Here is a 21,397-nt window from a genome sequence, read left to right as displayed (position 1 = left end):
TTTAACTTACCACAAATAACCTTGACTGGGACTGGGATGTAATGTAGACCTACCATGTTCGACAGTTTTCAGTTGTTGGCACTTTGTCATTATTATTGTAGTGTTTCCCCTCTTTATCGTAGCAGCCACAATGTTCTTTTAACACACATGTCATTGTATCCTCATCAAAGTATGGCTGAGCAGGAGGACATTTTGGATAGCAACCTAATTAAAAAGCAAACGGCTGTTTATACAATGCAAGAAATCGGTTATTTATTACTTGTTGGCGTTATTGCCACCAGTTAAAATAGTTTTTTTGATCACCTGGCATTGATATTGATATTATTCGTCAATTTAATAAACACAACTTTAATACAGCCAATGTAAAAAAAGACAATTGACGTGCATCAGTTGAATTTAATGTGATCAAGTTATGAAAACTTATCATGTTGTACCTTCTAGAGAAGGCATCTGTGGCGAGCAGCTGCCGGAGGGGTTCCTGCAGGTTTTCATACATGGAGATCCGCATGGCATGTAGTGCCATTCACATTCACCAGGGGAATTGTAGTAATCACAGAAGATAGCTAGGAAAAAAAAAATGTAGTATAGACACATTCCAGACTGGATTATTCAGATCCATTCATGATTTTTGAACATGTGGTTGTTCATAGCCTTTTATTACCTTTATACTAGGCAGACATGGTACATTGGCCTGAAACCAGAGCATTGCAATACTCCATAATTTTCTATTTAAATTGTATCTTTCTTGGAAATTGGTGAAAATAAAGTGGCCTGTGGTGTCTGATGGAAAGCCTTTAACCTTTAGGTATCCACTGCCCTAGTTTTAAATGAAAATAATCAGCTTGATAATCCCTTTTGAAAAAGTGTTTTTTTCAGACTGGCCCTTAGAGGGCATGGACATGCTTGACAAAGCAGCTGAGCGCCGATACCCTATTACCAAGAGTGCATGGCAGCCCCCTTCAGGGCTTTCATAGATGACTGCACAGTGACCAAAACATCAGTGAACCACCCAATCACAGCCTGGATGGGGTGGGACATTAAAAAAGGTTGATGTGATGTAGCAAACTTTCAAAAATATTGAACTCATTGTTAGATGCTAATGGTGATGATTATTGATAAGTGTCCATTTTCAATCCCAGTCTGTCCCTGGCTGTGTTAAATGCGGCTGAAAATAATTAAGAATTTACCCAAATAGTTTTTTTTAAGATGAATTTATGAATTTATAGACTAGAGACTTTAGCTGAATATCATATTGTTTTCTCAGTAATATACAGCATGTAACATTTTGTTAAGAAAATTATATAGTAATCATGAAATCCTTTAACGTTACTGATCCTGTGAAGTTTTTCTTCAGTTAGTGGTAAACACTTGAGAACGATGATCTCTGAAAGATTAGTCAGAAACCCCTTGCAGATGGTAGTAAATTGCATGATAAATGTGTCTTATTCTTCAGTTTTAGAAAATAACTTTTTTAAGTTGGTTCTTACACAATAGTAGTTCTCAGAACTTTGATAAATATTGGTCCCAGATCTCAAAATGAATCAACAGCATTTAAAATTCCGTCTTTAAAAGGCCTAGGGCAGAAATATAGCTATTACTGATGATGACAAATGGTTATAATTGTTATTGATAAAGTTATTGATACAAGCTATTACAGATTTGATATTATCGCGATATTACAGTACTGATTAGCTACAAAATTGGATAGTTTTGCTTGCTACTTGATGCAACCCTGTTAAACTTGTCTTTCTTTATCTTAAAAATAAGTTTCATCTTTGTTACTCACGACAAATCTTTGGGGTTCTCCATCGTATACAGGCGCCAGCTTGATGACAGGATTCAGCATAAGCGGCCACAGCAGTGCAGAAACACTCACAGTCTCCACCCGTGTCACAAGCACAGGAGTCAAATACACATGCTTCATAGTATGGAGCAGGATCCACCTAAGACAAGTGTAGAAGTATACACTAATAAGTTATAAACAGGTATAAAAAGAGCAGGAAAGGCACTGCTGCACTTACATCGAAGAGTCAAAACATTTTTTTTTTACTCCATACTCTTACTACATTTATCCGACAGTTACTAATTACTCTACTATAATTAACTATATCAACATTTTAGTACAGGACATGTGAACATTATAGAGAATATTGTCAGAGATTAAACCACGCAACAGTATATAAAATAGTTCCTCATCACATTAGATAATTATAATTATAATTATCAAATTATATACAGTAATATATAATAACACTGAAAGGGGGCATGATAAATGATTTTGAATGCAGTGCATTTTCTTGTGATGTATTTCTACAATGTGGCATTACTCCTTTAACTTTAAAAGTCTTTTTCTTTTCTTTTTTCAAGCTGGACCCTATTATTAGTTTAACATGGTCTCCACTTCAACAACAACCTACAATGGAGTGGCAGGGAGAGAAGACGTCACTCTGGATAATGCTGCACTGTTTCTGGGCCCACGCCTGTCTGTATGGGTTGGCTGTGCAGGGGCTGGTGATGCTGTGAGCATCGGGGCAGCTTGGTGAATCCTTCCAGCTGTTCCCAAACACCAGTGGGTTGACCACCACAGCATGGCACCTTGTGGTGAAGTCATTATTTGCATTGTCATCATAGTTGCCACACAGCCCACACACAGAACCCTGAAAAAGTAGAGTTCCTTACATTATGTTGGTCAACTTCAATATCAAAACAAAGATTGTCTTTTGCTGTCTGAACAGATCAATTGTAGTCACCTCCTTTCACATTTTGCAGTGTTACCTTATATTTTGGGCTGAGCTTGATGAACAAGGTGGTCTTCTTGTCCCACATGAAAATGAGTCCATTGTTGGCTTCAATTACCAGGTAGATGCCCATAGTGCTGTAACTGAATGGAACTGTTTCTTCATTTCCACTTGAAAGCAGCTGGTAGCTTTCCTCTGCTAGAATCAGTTCTGCACTCTAAAAAATGAACAAAAATGTATTGTTTGTTAATTTTATACATGCACTGCTAATTTCACTCATCTCAACATCTCAGGAAACTGAAGTTGTTTTTTGAAACATTTTATATTGACTGTTTACCCCCAGGAAGATCTTGATGGTCTTGGAGCAGGTGGTTCCTGTGGTTCCACAGGGAACATTCTCAGTGACCACTCTGAAGGTTCCATTACTCTGAGCACTGCCACAGTAGTCCTGACACACGCACACACACACACACACACACACACACACACACACACACACACTGTTTACATTTCAAATGCTTATTGTCTGTCTCTGCTTGCATGCAACATCCAAGAGTATGGCATCGTCTTTGATTTTGTGCAGCAAACCAGACCTTTTGTAGGACAAGGTAAGAGTTAATGATTTTGGTTTTATTTTTTGTTATTTAGTATTATGTGTGCATTTATACCTGAGCGAGAATGTATTCACAGTTGCCATCAAAGGTGAAGCGCTTCTGATCAAAAGTCATGTAGTGTCCATCACCATAGACAGAGCAGGTTCCATCACACTGGTTGGTAGTGCAGTGCCACTTCCTGTCTTTACAAGTGCTGTAAACAGATACTGATTAGATGGCATCAAGCTTATAATAAAACTAATTTTGTTAACAGTTTTTTTTTTCATTTGCTAAACAACAGTGTTCCCAACTGAAGCCACATGTGCAAAACTCTAACCACAGTCTGCATTACCAACAGTCACCTGAGCTAAACAGTTAACATCACCTGCAAAACTCATTCCAAGCAACACAACTCTTCACACATGTCAAAACAGGCTCAGTACAGCAAAACACTTTGAACAATCCTCATTGAGACAACACACACTACCATCAAAAACCAATACAGAAATTATAAACTTTTAATCTTTACAGTTTGAATAAGTTGAGTGACTTCACACAAATCTATATTTTCTTTAAAGAAAAGAGTGAAATTCTTTCACATGAATTTTTCATTTCTAAAAATCTTTTTTAACAACATGGCCTATAAGCGTAGCCCTTATTTCATCAGAAAATGACAACTTGTTGTCTTCTTCTAGGTCTTGTCTCCTCCGCAACTGCACTTCTCCCTCCACCAACCTGTCTATCTTGGTCCATTTCTGGAAAAAAGGCTTTTTGATCTTTTTCCTATATATGTATACAGTAACAGTCAAAAGTTTCCAGTGAATGAGAAAGCATGTCCAAACTTTTGACCGGTACTGTATGTGTTCACTAACAAGTGTAGAACAAGACACATGCTTAGGTTTGCAGCTTAAATTGCAATCAGCAGTGTTTGAAGTGCACCAGGTTGAAATCCATTCTGTTTTGAATGTGTGGTTAACAGTATTGACAGCCGTGTGTTAGCATTTAAACAAAGTGCTGTAAATGGTGGTTAAAGCCATGGGATAAGTGTGTTAGCTTTTGAAAACTGTGTTCAAGCAATGAAAAACAAACTAGAGTTTGGTCCACATGAACTGCTGCTGTGCAGACTGTAATTAGAGTTTCGCACGTGGCTCTAGTTGTCGTTTAGCAATCGAAAAAAAACAAAAAAAAACTGTAGTACATGTCAGTCACAGATGCAGGTGTAACCAAAAGAATCAAGTACCTGCCGAATATTTATAGCTTTACCGTTAGAGCATTTCACTCCACTTGTGTTTACAGTAACTTACCAGGTGTTGCAGTCCACCTTGGTGGTCTCTCCAGGCTGGTAGGAGACACCGTTGTGAACACAAGGACAGGCCTCTGGCTTAATGCAGCCTCCTTTACCATCAGACACCATCCCAGATGGACACATACAGCCGGAGACACACCCTGTGGCCATCTGCAGAAGAGATCAAATGTACAGTCCACAGTCATAGGTTTTATTTCTGCACCAGCAGAGAAAATATTTATCCTACCTCAGAGCTCAGATTATCCAAATATTTGACCTAGACATCATTTTTTTTATAATTTGTATTTGTAGGTAAATATTCCTTTATGTTGGGCAAAAGGTGACTCACACAGGCCATGTCTAATGTGTTGCAGCTCTTCTCACACTCAGTTCCTTTTGCAACTGGGTCATTAGCAGAGCAGTTGAAGGCCACCATGGGAGGAGCACAGGCTGCTGAGAAGAGACATATCTGAAATTACTTTCATGTATTTCTAAAATGAATCTTGTTCACAAACATACACATCCTGAGAATCACGATGATGCATGAGAGTCAGCAGCTCTTTTGTTTTTGTTCTGTCAATTTCTCGCTTCATTTTTTATTCCCGGGATACCAGAGGAATATTCAAAACCTTCAGAGGAGCATATTTGCCGTAAAGTGAAGTAAACATACCCCCGGCAGCAAAAATCACCACAGCTTTTGGAGGCTAAAGGCAGAAGCATGCAACAAAAAAAACTGATGGTCTAATGTAAAACTAAACCATTAGCCTATTTGATGTGATTGAATGTTAGTAAAACATTTCTAGTGCTAATAATTTTTATTTTTTTACAAAATTTCACCCCAGAATCAGAGATGGGAAGTAACGAAGTACAAATACTTCGTTACCGTACTCAAGTAGATTTTTCAGATATTTTTACTTTACTATTTATTTTTGTGCCGACTTTTTACTTTTAAACACGAAAATCGGTACTTTCTAATCCTTACATTTGACAAAATTGGCTCGTTACTTTAGTTTCAAATAATTTCAGTGGAGTTACTGTTATTATTTTTCGCGTCATCAATACCGAATCTATCTAATTGGATGGGAATATAGGTTGCACTTGACGCACCACTACAAGACGACTCGACAGATTCGGCGGCATTCATTTGCGGCTTGATGGCGGTAACGTTAGCACATAGTAGTATGGACGGTGACATGATTGAAAATGAAGAAAACTGAGATCCCAGAGATTCAGCAGACAAGCAGCAAGAACATTCCCAATCATGCTTGGCCTTATCTGAGAGAGATGTTTGAGATAGTAGGCATCAAGAATGACTCCTGGCGAATGTGCTGTGTAACTCTAAAAGTATGGGGAACTTCTTAATTAATGTCTGTTTAGTAATTCATATTTTATCCTTTATTTTCTTTCCAGAAGCCATATTTGAGAACACACATACATGTAGATTCCTTTAAATGTTAAGGGGAATCAGTCAATCTTATTAACCTGGAGTCCCAGTCTTTGTCACAATAATCATATTTGTGATGTTTTAGGCCTATTGGCAGACATCCATTTAAAATGTAGGCAATGACATATAAAGAGCTTTTTTCCATGCCCACTGAAGTTTCTCAGCTTGCACTCTAGTAACATTTGTGTGGTCATTCGCAAGGCTACTTTTACTTTTATACTTTGTCTCTTTTACTTGAGTAAAGAAGTTAAATCAGTACTTATACTTTTACCAGAGTATTTTTTTAACACAAGTATCTGTATTTCTACTTGAGTACGGGAAGTGAGTACTTTTGCCATCTCTGCCCTTTTTAAAAGGAGCACATTGGTTTAAACTGGATTTCACCTTGATTTTATGTCCCCGTGCAATGCTGTCTCCTGTTCTAAGAGGGCACTGATCCCTACAGGTTACTGCAAATGAGTTCCCCATGTAACAGAAAGTGCTTCCAGTCTCTAAGCTACAAATCATTAAATTAAAGTGTTTGTGCTGCAGGTCAATTTCCTCTGGACCTTTTTGTAGTTTTATTGTATTTTCATCACTTTTGTCTGTGTGTTACAGTAAATACTGAGCTGACGCCAAAACATCTAAAGCTCATGTTGTATCTTGTTTATTTGACCTGTACAGAAACGTAAAAATGATCGTTGAAGGTTTTAGAGGCAGCTACGTGTTGGAACAGCTGGGCACAGTAACTATGTGCAGCTTCCTAGAATGTAGCTGTTTTTTTCACACATTTGTTTTTTGTACAGATTTAACAAATGAGCTTTAAAGGTGGTGGTAGGTGCATTAAACCAGCAAAGCTAGCATTGCAATCTTTAACCATGTCCTGACTCCAGCTCTGTACTTAATACATACATTCAGATCATGATCATTTTACTGTAAACATCTAAATATAAAAGTATATATATTATATAAAATCTAGATTTGGCTTTAAAATAGACTTTACTGTCAGCTCAAATCTAGTAAGGCCTGCTCTTTCCTAGTCCACAACATTCATAGACACAAATTCCAGTAACTGAGTACAGCTGGTGAATACCAAATGTATTGCCAGTACAGTACAATCATGAAGTAATGTAGCATTTACTTTTAGGCTATTATATATCAGATGATTCTGTATTATGAAACTTACATGGCTGTATAATAACCTCTCCAAAGCAGCTGAGTTTGCCCTCCTTACAGGTGCTAGTGGAGAAATATAAAAACAAAACTTTAATATGCATACATATAAAACCTTGCAGGAAACTTTCAGTATATCACAAATAGGTCAAATAACAAATATTCACAGTATTCCAACTGTGAACAAAAGGAGTGGAAGATTCAAAGCCTGCAGGTCACTCTTAAATTGATTGACAGGTCTGTGATAACATTCAGTGCGTTTACATGCACAGCAGTAACTGGGGTATAGTCTTACCCCGGTTTAGTGGATAAAAGGGTTATGCCAGTTCTCCCCATATACATGAGTGGGGAAGAATGTAAGGTAGTATGACGACAGTAAATCTTCCGGTTGACCTTTGTCAAAATCACAACAACTTTGTGAAGTGGCTTTGGATAAAAGCACCAGCTAAATGTCTCTTCGTCCCTCCAGAAATGGGTCTTCTTGATAGTACTTGCCATGGCAAAGTCCTCAGTGGGTTTAGACACTTAATACACACACAAATACCCCAGTTACTAAAGGAGCTAGGTCTGTTAACCGGGTTATGGAAACTCATATTTTGGCTGGTTTTTAAACTGCATGGAAACGCACTGATGGACTACAACGAGTCAGTAATTGTAATTATGAGTGGTTTAGAAACACACAAAATGGCTTTTCATGTATGAGTCAAACTCTTCATTTATATATATTAATATGAGCCTCCTTCATTACAACATTATGGATTGGGGCTTTAAAAATAAGATATGAGGTGTAACATTTGAACCTACCAAATTCCATATACATCACTGCAATAACACAATAAAAACATTTTCTTACCACATGACCCCATCCTTGTTGACGACCTGTCCAGGAGGCACCACTGAGCCTTTGTGATAACAAGGACAAGCCTGAGATGGGACACACTTCCCAGTGTCATCCAGATAGGTTCCCTCTGCACAGATACAGCCATCGATTGGCGGGAAAGAGAAGTGACAGCTGGGGTCTGTGGTGCTGATGCAGCGGCAGGTGCGACTGCTGGACGTGACGTTGTAGGAGTAGACCATGCGGCTGGGGCACGAGCTAGCATATTTCCCTGAGGAAGTCAGAGCACAGAATCAGTCTAGAACTGTGAGACTGTTGCACAATCCTGCCACATGAATGAAATGACCATACCAGTGTTATTGTGCTACAATTTTACAGCAAGATGTTGTTTGATAGTTTTGCTGTAGTTTTTTAGGTTGTTGAATTTGTTTTTCTTACTCTTCAGGCAGCTACTGGTTTTAGTTAGGGGTGAGTATTAGAACTCTATTGCTTTTGGTTGGCTGCCATCTTGTGCCCTATATGCTAGTGTCAGGGCAATAAAAACATTGTTGGAAAAGAAATGTCAGCCAAAAGAGATTCTTTGAGAGACTTTCTACTGCTGGGCTTGTCCCAACCCATAATGTATCGTCTTACTGTCTTCATGGAGTGTAGTGTCCTCTGTAAGCAAATGGACAATGGTCCCAACTACATGTCACACACAGTGGGAGATGGTACAATGGTAGCTTAACATTTTATAACATTTGAAATTCCACCACTTTAGGTAACTTTTGTAGAAACATTAGTATTTTTGCTAGTTCAAGCCTGACTTAAACAGTCCACTGGGGAGCGGTATGTTGCCATGGGACCATGATAAGGGATCATTAACATGGTCCCATGGCAACATACCGCTCCCCAGTGGACTCTCAGAGTAATAGCATTCTTGCAGTGTTGCGATCTCTCTTCCTATGCCAGGATTGTCTTTTATCTGTGGCGCTTTTCAACCCTCTCTATTCTCTGTCTCCCCATCCGTACTAATAACGGTGTCCTCCATAGCACAGTGTTTAGATGAACTCTTACATAATGCTCTGGTTAATGGTTCAACTCCTGCTTGGTAGAGATATTTTTATCATAGTGTTTGAACATTTGAACATTGTAAACTGGTTGTGCTGCCAAAGCTGGAATAGAACACTGCAGATAGTCTTATTACTTTATTTATAATCAAACAGTGAGCTTATAAGACGCCAAAGGGATGATACACTATATTACATTTCATCTACTGTTAGTTGCTGGTCTTATTGTTTCACTTGCTTTTAATATGCTTGATTTTGTGTTGTTTTATTGGTTAAATGTTTTTATTTTGCTGGGTTTACTGTAAAGTGTCTTTGAGTACTATGAAAAGTGCTATATAAATGAAATGTATTATTATTATTATTATTATTATAATTATTATAACACTCAAAGCAGGCTACTCAACACAGTATAAACCTTCTAAAGCACAAGTTTCAAAGCACAGCAAGATGTTTCTACAAGGTAAAAACAAATGTATCATGGTCTCACATTGCTTCCATACAAATAGAATACCAAAGGTTTGATTTGGCTCTTCTGTTTCACAAGAACTCATTACTCACCACAGATGGTCGCCCTCCAGCCGGTGAGCTGGATTCCTGCAGCTGCACAGGCATGGACATAGGAGGAGACTGCAGCACACATACAGTCCTCACTTTTCTCACAGTTACAGCTGTCATACATGCAGTTCTGTGAGGAGACAAAATAAAAAAGTGGTGCAGTGTGAGGTAATGTCACAGGTCTGAAGAGTGGTCCAGGTACAGTCCACAGAAATATGTCAAATCTGTAGCTATGAGTCTTACCTCTTTGTACGAGTCAGGGCTGATCTCTGAGTGACAGGAGGCAAACACTCCCTGAGGGTCACTCAGCATGGAGCACCAGTGCTGGGCGTACTTCTCTGTTATTGACAAACACAAACCGATATTAATCATTCTGAAGAACCCACAGGGATTACAGAGAATTAAAATGATACCTACCATTATCCAGACTAAGACTGCAGGGGTTCTCAAAGTTGCTCTTAACATCAGGGCAACCAGCATGTGTCTTCCAGCTGTTGACAAAACCAGCTGCTGTGGCATCTGGAACGCCACTGAGCTTTAGAAAGTCATCAGCTTGGTTACCGTTGAAGTTCCCACACACACCTGCAGGCAGACAAGTATAATAATGCCAACACATAAGCGGCACATTGGCTTGATTCTGTGGGTACTCTTTCCCCACAGGGCAGAAGAATCCAAACTTTTCACCATGGCTTCATCATCTTTTTGTCTTTCTATAGCTTTCTTTCTTCTTTCATACCAAAACAGACTGATAAGCAGACCCAAATGGAATCTGCTGATTTTGGTTTATCAGTTTTCGGCGGTGATCAAGAATGATAAACTACAGAATTAGATAGTTTTTCTGCTTGGGGTGGAGATGTATTAACATTCTAAGCTTTCATTTTTTATTTTTATTTTATTTGTTTAAAATCAGTGAAAAATGTTGTGCCCGCAGATTTAGTGTGGCCCTGCTGATAATTGAATATCAATATTGCCATATTCCAAAACATTAATATTCAATATGGGGAAAATGATCCACATTGTGCCACTAGCAACTATTGCCTACATTTGAAAGAAATCTGCTTTATGCGCTTGGGATTTGCAACTTTCACTTACATACAGTTCTTTTATTAATTACAGCCAATCATGAAGTCCATCAATGACATATTTAAGATCAATAAAAATTATCAAAATGTTCTACAGTTCGTTTCAATTTTATCAAAATGGCAGCACCTCCGAAGAAGTAACTTCTCTATATGGTTTGAAAATTGATCAAACCTTGAAAATAGGAATACATGGAATATTACACACTCCTGTTGGTCTAGGGTAGCTTGACATTACCGCTTCAAACATTTACTAAGCACTTCTGGCTTCATGAAACAAAGAAATACTAAATAAGATATCAAGGCAACCAGTACTACATCGTTGGATAACTTAGTATTTATGTCACAATCCTTTCTAGCTTTTTCACACTTACGTTTGATGCATATTTACATGTGTTTTTGTTGTAATACTGACTTTCTTTTACAATTTAACAAGCATACATGATATGCCTATGCTTAATATATTTTGCAACAACCAATTGGGATCAATAACGCCATCACTGTTTGAGTTCTGTGGGATGCTTTCATTAGTCTTTCATGTCTGAGGGCACATACAGATATTTTTTATAGACATACCACAGGTCTTGGCCTTGTAGTCACTGGTCACTTTGACGTAGAGCTGCATGACTGGCTGGATCTGCACCTCCAACAGAACACCAACAGACGTTTGCACCAGCAGGTAGTAAGAGGACCCTCTGAAGGCGGAGATCCCAGCTAGGGGTTAAGAGAAAAGTTGGATGGTTTTGTTAAAAGAGTGGAAGGGTGGAGACAATGAAATACTATGAAATACTATTCATCAGACAGGAAAACAGTTCACAGTTAAGCATATTAAAAGTGAAATATTCAATTTTCTGCAAGCTGTGTTCTTATCCAGGCCAGAGGCTAATCAAATAATGCTAGATCTGCATTTAAGATGAAGTTGTTGGGGAGGATTATGTGGAAACAGCCACTGGCTGTTTATTAGAATTAGCTTCTGTAGAAGTTGGATAACGATTCTCATGAAATGTGATATTACTGAGCTTGTGCTGTTTATGTCAGTGCCTGGAATTACTAACATAGTGCCAATCTCTCTCAGTGCCATTTCCATGTTTCTTTTGCACATGGCAGTCATTGTCTCTGTTAACTCTAATGTTGATCTGTGACCTCACATGGACACAAGAGGTCACCAGCCACTCCTTTTCATCAGCCAGCAATGGGATTCATCAGGGGAGTGTAACAGAGTCTAACATATTAAGACACACCCTCTTCCTACTCCCTGGCCGACCAGTAGGTGTTGCTAGTGCAACAGCAAGGTCATTGATCTAGCCACAGCCACAGGCAATGACATTCACTGACTGCTGTCAGGAATTAAACCACACAGCTCATTTCATGCTTTTTGCCCATGCACCACCCCATACCCATGGTCGTGTCTAGATGGTAACCCAAGATTTGCAAAAGTCTTGCACGATGGTTGAGGTAGGCATTGATTATGATAATGCCTTGAACGGTTAAGGTTAGGATAGGTTGTCAGGCAGCAAGTTTTGTGAGTTCTCTCTCCAGTGGCTCCCTGTGGCTTTGACAAAAAATTATATGGAAATGAATCACGTTTATTTTCATTGTTGTAGGCCTAAAGTGATTTTTAACATTTTTCCTTTTCATAACATTTCAGTCAAATAAAATGTCCATCCTAGCCTACTTATGTCTACGGCCCGGCGCCTAATCCTCGGTTTTGAGTTTCCATGGACTAGCTATGGATTCCAAATCCAAAAAAAGTTATATTAAAAGATGTTTCCAGAACAAGCACACTGCATTTGTTGAAAAGTATTCAGCTAGGGTGGAGAGAAAGAAAACGATTTTGGAACTGCTGCAGAGAGCAGAGCAGAGGAAATGCACTTTTAAGAATTGGATCAAATCTCTCAAAACTCCACTACTGCTACAAGTTTTTTGTCAGCTCAGGAGATAGTAAGGCATGCAAAGCTGTTCACGGATGGTGAATCCATCAAAGAATCGTTCATTAAAATATCAAAGCCTCTATTCTTAGATAATGCTCATTGAGACCTAATACTAATGTTGATAGCCTAATTATAAGGCTCAAATATATTTTGTGGCTCCATGTCCAAAAATGACACTTTTGATTGTAAAGCAGTGGCTGCAACCACAATGTGATAAAGATTTTTTTTTTTTAAATAATGTATTAAATTAATATTAATTAATAAAGTAATTTATATTTTATTTACAATATTTGACTTTACAGAATTCAGAAACTATGGAATATAGAAACCAGCTCTAATTGTTTATTATATAAATGTACATGAGGAAGGATTTTAGGCATTATTTAAAGTAGGAGAAAAAAAGGAAAAGATCAGATATCTTTGGGTCTTACACTGAAACCTTTAGGAACTGAGAAGCCTCAGATGAAGAGAAATAAAGTGTTTATTCACTCCTCATTCACTCATTCAGCTTAACTGTTTGTGGTATACATTACATAGAAAAATATTCTGTAGCTTATAATGTGGCTATATTCTTCTTCATACAGACAGATAGAGAGAAAGTCTAAGGTGAATAGTGTACAGTGGAGTGTCTCTCACCAGCAGAGAAGGGTAACTGAGCGTAGATGCCATTCACAAAAACCTTGCCATTGGACTGGATTTTGATCACCTTTATATGAAAGGAGACAAGATGTTATTATTTAAAATCTACTTTACAATCTGAGTGCGTTCAATGATAAAAAAAAATCAACAAATCCTGATTGCACTGCTTTGAAATGGAAGAATCCATAAACTTGGATAAAAAAATAAACGTCGACCTGCTATTTACTGTGAGGGATGCAATCTAGTTCCAAGATTGGAATATTTTTTTATTGCATACTGAAATAAATATAAAACAAAAACAAATTCTGGCAGTAATGTAAGAAACCATATTCAACTATTTTTGAAAAATGATGATTTAAAATTATTTGAAGACAAGCAAAAAAACAATCATGTTTTCCTCATATCCTTCCTAAAAAAAGTAAAGTTTTTTTTTTATAAAACATGTTATTTATTTATTTTAATATAGTTTTTGGATTCAGGACAATCCATAAAACATATCTGCTAACTTCGAGAATTATCTTCTGAAAATACTGAATTATACTGAATTTTCCAATTAAAAAAGTGTGTGTGTGTGTGTGTGTGTGTGTGTGTGTGTGTGTGTATAATCCTCACATTAAGCCCTCCAGACAAACCCAAGGTAACAGACTTGAGGCAGGTCTCACTCTCAGTCAGTCCACACTGCTCTAGTTCTCCTTGTACCACAAACTTGGATCCACTGCAGTCCTAAACATACAAACACAAGAAAACTATTTAAAGGTCCCATGGCATGAAAATTTCACTTTATGAGTTTTTTTTTTACATTAATATGAGTTCCCCCAGCCTGCCTATGGTCCTCCAGTGGCTAGAAATGGCGATAGGTGTAAACCGAGCCCTGGGTATCCTGCTCTGCCTTTGAGAAAATGAAAGCTCAGATGGGCCGATCTGGAATCATCCTCCTTATGAGGTCATAAGGAGCAAGGTTACCTCCCCTTTCTCTGCTTTGCCCGCCCAGAGAATTTGGCCCACCCATGAGAAAGAGAGAGACATCATGGCTTGAAAACAAGCAAAGTGGCAGTTGGTCAAGGCTACACCCCCACCCTCCACCTTGCCCCCCCCCTCTCCTCCTCAATAGCATTTAGCTACAGACACAGAAATGGCACATGCTAAGGAAAGCTCATTGTGGGACTGGCTCTAGTGGCTGTAATTCTGCACCAAGGCTGCATTTCGGGAAAGAGACTTCAGATACAGTATTAGGGGACCACTAAGGTCTATATAAAAGCATCCAAAAAGCAGCATGTCATAGGACCTTTAACTACTGCTGAACTGAAACGACATACCTGCAGATAACAGTGTATAGGGTAAAGAATACCAGTAGATGTATCAGTGGATGTGTCAGTCCCATTTTTATTTTTAAATCTAAGTGTGTTCTATGTATTTTTTTTTTTTACATTGTACTGGTTATCTATTGACACAGAGAGCTCATGTGTTGTGCATAGTTTCTAATCTAATATAGTTAAGTAAATGTTCTGCTCTTGGCCTAATAGTTAATTCAGAGAGTACTGAAGACCACATTTACTTGGCATTTTTGGGGATCTTTGATTTGAAATTAGAGCAGCCCATATTATTATGGGATGGATTCAAATGTGGAGGATTTGTCAGCTAAACATTTATTCAATGAACTCTACTCCTGCATACTAACAAAATACTAATAACAAAAATAGTTTTTGAAGTTAGTAATGCTGTTTACACCAAATTCCTACCATACCTACATTATGTAACGTGAAAACAGTAACAAACTGACAATTTTGCTTCTTTTTAGGTGGCAGGCGTGAAAATGAGTCGTCAACATTTGTTGTGTTCTGGTTTCAGAATGATGAACACAGGTGGAGAAAAGTTACATATAAAATAGGATGAAGGCTCTACAGAATTACTTTCTTCTTGGCAACTATCATGTACATGTTACAGATTTTAGGCATTGTGTAGGACTGTTAATGCACTAACTGTGTGGGGGCGAAGGGGATCAAAACAGAATAAATACTGTATCAGGGAACTATTAGATATCAGTATTGCATGCTAACTCTGTATTCCTTAACACAAACAATATTTTTTTTAAAAGCAGTAGAAACGTAAGGTTAAATCCATAATCACTTGACTAAGTGATTTTTGTTGATGTCACAAAATTACACCTTAAGAAAACAATATCAACTTATTCTTATGTTCAACACACATTTTGTATTATAACTTATATTCAGTTGATTAGTCTTAGTCTCTTGATGAGTCTTTTGTTAATGTTAGCGAGCTATTAAAACATGCCAATCAGTTGTAAAGTGATACCAGTTTTCAAGCCTTGATCTTGGTTGATTACATTTGTGTCACATATTAGATTTACTAATAATTTACTGATTTATTATATGGGATGGTACAGAGATGACATTCATACCCTTTTTTTTCTTACAACACTAATCACAACCTTCTATTATTAATAGCTTTGACTGGCTCGAGGTTGATGGCTAGTCTAGGCATGTGTTACCATGACAGAAGTGTGTGTGGTATAACAGCACAGATGATGATGATGTGTATTACCTTAGCCAGCACATAGGAGCAGTCCCCATGGAAGGTGTAGACTTTTTCATCGAAGGTGTTGATGTGGGCTCCTCCCTCCACAGAGCAGGTTCCTGGACAGTTCTCCTCCGTACACGTCCACTGGCCACTCGCACACACACTGTCAGCACACACACACACAAATGAATCTTGAAGCAACATTATGTAACTATTTAACCTTAAATAACAGCTTCAAAATCATTTTGATGCTACACTGACTTGTAATAGGGAGAACGGTGCCTCTGTCATTCCCCCACTGAGCCCTGAACGCCTGTTCTTGCACTATGTATGATCTCCTGGGAGAAGTGCTTAACCAAAATCAGTGGCAGTACAACACTGCTACATTTGAATCGTCCCATAATAATTTGGGATGCAAATCAAGGATCCCCAAAAATGGTGAGTAAATGTGGTCTTCAATACTCTCTGAATTGACTATTAGGCCAACAGAAAAACTGAAACTGGATCATATCTTATGGAGAAAATGTTTTCTGGTTTTGACTCTGATGTCCTTCAGCTGTTCTGCCTCGACTCAGGGTGATGTACAGAGTTGACTTTTTATAAAAACACCCACTTCAGTCGCCACTAGCAGCGCTGATTAACATTGGTACTCTCCTCCACTGCCGAATTGACGCATTTGCATGCATACATGGCATTGTGACAATGAATGGCACATAGAAACTCATTTGCACGCTGATATTCATTCACATCCACTTATAATCACTTATAATCCCACTAAGGTACATAGGTCCACCGTATCCATCCTGTCATATGTGTAAATTATGTGTAATTCTGTGGAGTGTTCTGTTACATGCAGACAGATTGACATACTGTAGCCTATATCATACCATTTTTTGCAGTTACTGGAGTAGGACTCCCCCGGTCCATAGATCTTGCTGTTGTAGCTGCAGGAGCACTCGTTTAATCGGACACAACCCTTTCCGTTTAAATCATCCAGCACAGTGCCTAAAAGTGATCAAAGAATTACTGCACTGTAACAGGTGTGTGTGTGTGTGTGTGTGTGTGTGTGTGTGTGTGTGTGTGTGTGTGTGTGTGTGTGTGTGTGTGTGTGTGTGTGTGTGTGTGCCATGACTGTGCTGTACCTGCAGGGCAGAAGCATCCATCAATACAGTGGTGATCACAGGTGTGGCTGGCCTCTGGGTTGGAGCAGGTATCAGCACAGGGTCTCCCACACTCATTGTACTCCATTTTGTTGGGACATGACTTCCCTGTGATTACATCAGTTGTTTTTTCAGCACTTGACTTATGTTACCTCTTCAAAATTATAAATATTCAAATTCGGAACATTTGTTCACACAAACTACCCTATTGTAGCCTGTATTCCAGCCCCTCAATGGCCTACCTACAATTCAAAAGTATCCTCCCAGAACTCCTAACATTTGAGAAGGGGTGGGGTTGACCTCATGTTATAAATGGGATAATTAATACATTAATCATCTCATTCACTCTGACCTCAGTGTTTGACAGACAGACATTCCTGCAATTTATAGATAGATGTGTTGGAGGTAGGAATAAACAACGGATATCGTCGTATGGAGGAATTTTAGTTCACACAATGTACATATCTCAGTTGTAGCATTTTTTTTCTAATTTGCCCTCTTCTTGGATTTGTATATCCTCATGTGATTTTTGGTCTTTGGATGTTTTGAGTCAGTAAACCCATGTGCCTGAGACATTTTGTTTGGGCAAAAGCCCAGAGTCAGACAGGGCAGACAACCTCTCCTTCCCATGGACTATTACATTAGCAGTGTCTAATGACTGTACTCACAGCAGAGCTCTTTGGTTCTCCAGTTTTGGGGTTTGCCACCCGCATGTCCACACTGTCTGGAGAACTCCGACACAGTGTTGCACAGGCAGAAGGGGTCAACGTGTTCATTAATGCCACTGTCACAGTTGCAGAGGTCTGCAACACAAGCAGAAGTAAAGGAGGCAACATCCAGCAGACTGTGACAGCTGTTGAAGGCTGGCCCTGTAAGGATCTGCTCACACAGAGGTTTCTACAGGACAGACAGACAGACAGACAGACAGGAATGGAACCAGAGGAAAAGATAGGAAGAGAGCAAGTTATTAGGCATGCAAAGCCAAGAAGATGCAACATTTCTGCATCAAGTCTGTCAAATTTGTAACAAAGGCCACTCATATATTATCTACTCTGGTATGTTCTATACTCCTGCTTCTGTTAATAATAATAATAATAATAATAATAATAATAATAATAATAATAATACATTTTATTTATGGGTGCCTTTCATAGCACAGTTAAAACAAGCAAAAATACAGTTAAAAAGGCAAATATAATTAAATTAAAACAAAGACATTTAAAAGATTGATATAGAAAATTAAAAGAAAGCAATCTATCCATGATTTTGATGGAGAGTGGAGTCATGTGGGGTAGGCCTTTCGGAATAGGTGGGTTTTGAGGGAGGTTTTAAAGGTGGGAATGGCCTCTATGGTACGGATGGATAGCGGGAGGGACACACTAATCCACTGGCCTATAGGTGGCGATAACATGAAAATATATGCTGCAATAATAAACATGGACGTAAAGAATACTGGATTTAAAGTCGGCTTTGCTAATGATGCTAATTTTATGAGGAGATAATGCACCCGACACGTCAAGGATACACACAGTGTGTTTTGGTGAGTAACACTGAATGTAAACATAACGTCATAAAGCCCCTTTAGTTTGCTGACTCTGCATTATGTTATGTAGCTGATGGGGCACAGCACGTGTGGCAATGCCGGTTGCCACTACTATGCTGAGGGATTATTACTATGGTTGCTCCTATGCTGGGTTTCACTTCTCGTATTTGCACTGGTTGGATTCTTGGTGAAGCCTTACCATGTTGTTGCAGCTTTGTGTTGATTTCACCGTGTTGTCAGAGCAGCTTTCAGTTGGACCATCCATTTTCCAGAAGTTAGCAAAATCCATGAGGGATATTTTTACACCTGTGTGGATAATAATAAAGAAACATTTCAGTTCTGTGCCCATGCCTACAATTACAGAATTGTTAAAGTGGGTCAAAGTGTACCATGGCTGTAGAACTCATCATAGACCTGGACCCCATTGAAGTCTCCACAAAGACCGCAGGTTTGGTTCTTGTACTTAAGGTCTAGTTCCACCTGGGAGGACAAAACCATCGATTTAAGCACACACTCTGCAGCACAGCCTTAGATACACTCGCCAAGTTTACCACAGTTTCCACTGTTTCCAAATGGTAATTCTGATCACAAAACTCCTTTTGGAAATTCAAAGTATACATATATGTATATGCCTTAAATCATATCCTCGGTCAGTTATTTTGTGGTCAAACCCACCAAAAAATGTTTGCACTTGTTACATTACAAAGCATGAATATAACCCTGTTATACTTCTATTCAACTAAAATACTTTGACAGTATTTTTAACAATAATGGTCATAACAGGCTTTACTATGTAGCTACAATCCTACCATAAAAGCGTCCTTCTCATTCCAGATAGCAACTAAACCCAGCTTTGCTTTGATTTTGATGTAGGTGGGAGTTTTCTCAATGAGCACTCCTGCTTGACTGAATGGTAGGGTGGCTCTGGAAAAACAAAAAGAAGTCACATTATTTTGGCCATTATTTTACTTTTGTTGCTACAACCAAAGGGACATTGTGAATAGAGCTGTCAGTGGTATCTACCCATGTGGGAAGGTGTAAAAGCAAAGGGTGGCAGTGGATGCCAATATTTTGAATTTTACTTCTGTGCCTGATATCTTTAGGTTCTGACTATTATTCCAGGTTCCTGTCAGGTTACAGCAATATAAAACGGTCATCAAGTATGACAATATAAAATGTATAGTCACATTCAAATTTAGATTAATAAATAATAATGTTCACAATAAAATAGGCAATTTTGGGCTGGCTGCCTGCACATACTGAGGCGGTTGCTATGGAACGCAGCACAGGTAGCGTTAGCCTACACCGGCAGCTACCACAGACTATTTATTTTGCTTATCGCTAAAGAAAGGCACACAATAACACAAACAAACTAACCGATCAAGACAGCAGTAGACCAGCAACTAACTGATCAAGGCAGCGGTAGAAAAAGCAACGCCCATTTTCTGATAGGTAAAATTACTGTTTTTGTCAATGGAGTCCGGCTTCAGTTTCCTGTCGGAAAGGGCTGTATGACAGCAAGCTTAAACAGTGAAAATATTCTAAATATAGCGTACGCTTAAAGGGATACTTTGCCGAATTTCAACCAGCTCTCTGTCATGGCAGTGTGTGCAGATAAACGGCTTCCCTCCGTGGCACCAGCTATCAGTACGTTAGTCTGTTTTTTGTTTTTTTTTTATAATACTGATTGTGCAAAGGAATTTGAATCATAGGTGTTGTATATGATTATTATATCATGGCTATGAACCAATCAGATTGCTTGATTTTAGCTACCCGTTTTATAATATTAAATATGACCCATATGTACCATCAAGTATGAATCTCTACTTTGTGCTGGCAGAGTGGAAAGGGTTAGGGTTTTTAGCAAAAACTTACGGTTTTCCATTGATAACCACTGAGCCCTCAGAGAGCTCCACTACTGAACCTTCCAGCTTCATAATGATGTTTTTGATGGTGTGATGGTTGCCAGCCTCCTGTCTTCTTATCTGGATGTTGAAGTCCTTGTAACTGTTCCTGCATGAAGAGGTCAAGACGTAGTTGCAAGTCGAGTGCAACTGGAAAACATCTCCATCAAAGGTCTTGAAGTGGAAGTTACCCCACGTACTGCAGACCTGGCCATTGTGGATGGGACTCACACCTACAAAAAAACAGATCAGACATAACACTACAGCAGCTGCCATGTTTTACCCAGGTATTTACCTACATGAATAAATTGGCACACATAAGAAAACAATTTACAGTTATTAACCAACAAACTCACCTGTTAATTTTTCCGGAATCTGGGAGGAGAAGGTGTTCACAGCAGACTTTGCCTCTGTTGAGAAAAGTAAGAGTTATTTGTAAAGTAAACAATAATTAAATCTCAAACTACATTAAACACAATAAGCCTGTAGCACATGAGTAAACATGTTAAAAGTTAACACTCCCATTTGTTATATTGTTCTGGCTGCCTAATGGAAATGAATATACGTACCGCTGTGCCAAGCAGCTACAATGGCAGACAGGGTCAGCCACAGCAGCCACTCGTTTGCCATAGCCATTTGCTGATCCACAGAAACTCTGAGGAAGATGGGAGGGCAACCCAGCTCTTTATAGCAGGGGGCAAGGTCTTAATGTGGCAGGTGAGGGAGTGGCAATCCCATAGCTTGACATGGTGATTCATGCTGCACTGCTTGTCCCATTTATTTCCATGGTCCCTGGTTCACTCCTGGTTAAACAACTAATATGAAGGGTGAAGTCACAGAGCATGCAAACAGATGTTCACCCATAAATCTGTGATTAAAACAAAAGCTCACAAAATAGTTAAAACTACAAGCACGATTATACAGACCCTAAGAGACAGGCAGATACGAA

The 21,397-nt window shown here is 38.7% G+C and overlaps 1 protein-coding gene and 1 long non-coding RNA gene across 2 annotated transcripts; both read right to left on the bottom strand.

Moving 5' to 3' along the window:
- Window positions 1–15: 15 nt before the first annotated feature.
- Window positions 16–1,931, bottom strand: LOC116045196. The gene is made up of 3 exons (XR_004896968.1): window positions 1,787–1,931; window positions 435–563; window positions 16–204 (listed from the first exon to the last, which is right to left on the bottom strand). It is a non-coding gene; the product is annotated as an uncharacterized LOC116045196 (long non-coding RNA).
- Window positions 1,932–2,389: 458 nt separating this feature from the next.
- LOC116045197 (mucin-5AC-like) lies at window positions 2,390–21,078 on the bottom strand. The gene is made up of 24 exons (XM_031292716.1): window positions 21,018–21,078; window positions 20,805–20,876; window positions 20,420–20,681; window positions 19,354–19,468; window positions 18,934–19,024; window positions 18,744–18,850; window positions 17,670–17,898; window positions 16,984–17,109; window positions 16,729–16,846; window positions 15,866–16,004; window positions 13,916–14,026; window positions 13,301–13,370; window positions 11,310–11,447; window positions 10,072–10,236; window positions 9,898–9,992; window positions 9,658–9,784; window positions 8,066–8,321; window positions 7,226–7,278; window positions 4,966–5,066; window positions 4,636–4,787; window positions 3,407–3,545; window positions 3,076–3,186; window positions 2,776–2,955; window positions 2,390–2,657 (listed from the first exon to the last, which is right to left on the bottom strand). Exons 1-24 carry the CDS (start codon window positions 21,076–21,078, stop codon window positions 2,403–2,405), a joined length of 3,273 nt encoding a protein of 1,090 aa, XP_031148576.1. The 3' UTR covers window positions 2,390–2,402.
- Window positions 21,079–21,397: the final 319 nt, after the last annotated feature.

This window comes from Sander lucioperca, chromosome 3 (genome assembly GCF_008315115.2).
Source record: "Sander lucioperca isolate FBNREF2018 chromosome 3, SLUC_FBN_1.2, whole genome shotgun sequence".
Classification (NCBI taxonomy): domain Eukaryota; kingdom Metazoa; phylum Chordata; class Actinopteri; order Perciformes; family Percidae; genus Sander; species Sander lucioperca.
The sequence above is the reverse complement of the archived record's forward strand: the minus strand, read 5'-3'. Positions and strand labels throughout refer to the sequence as shown.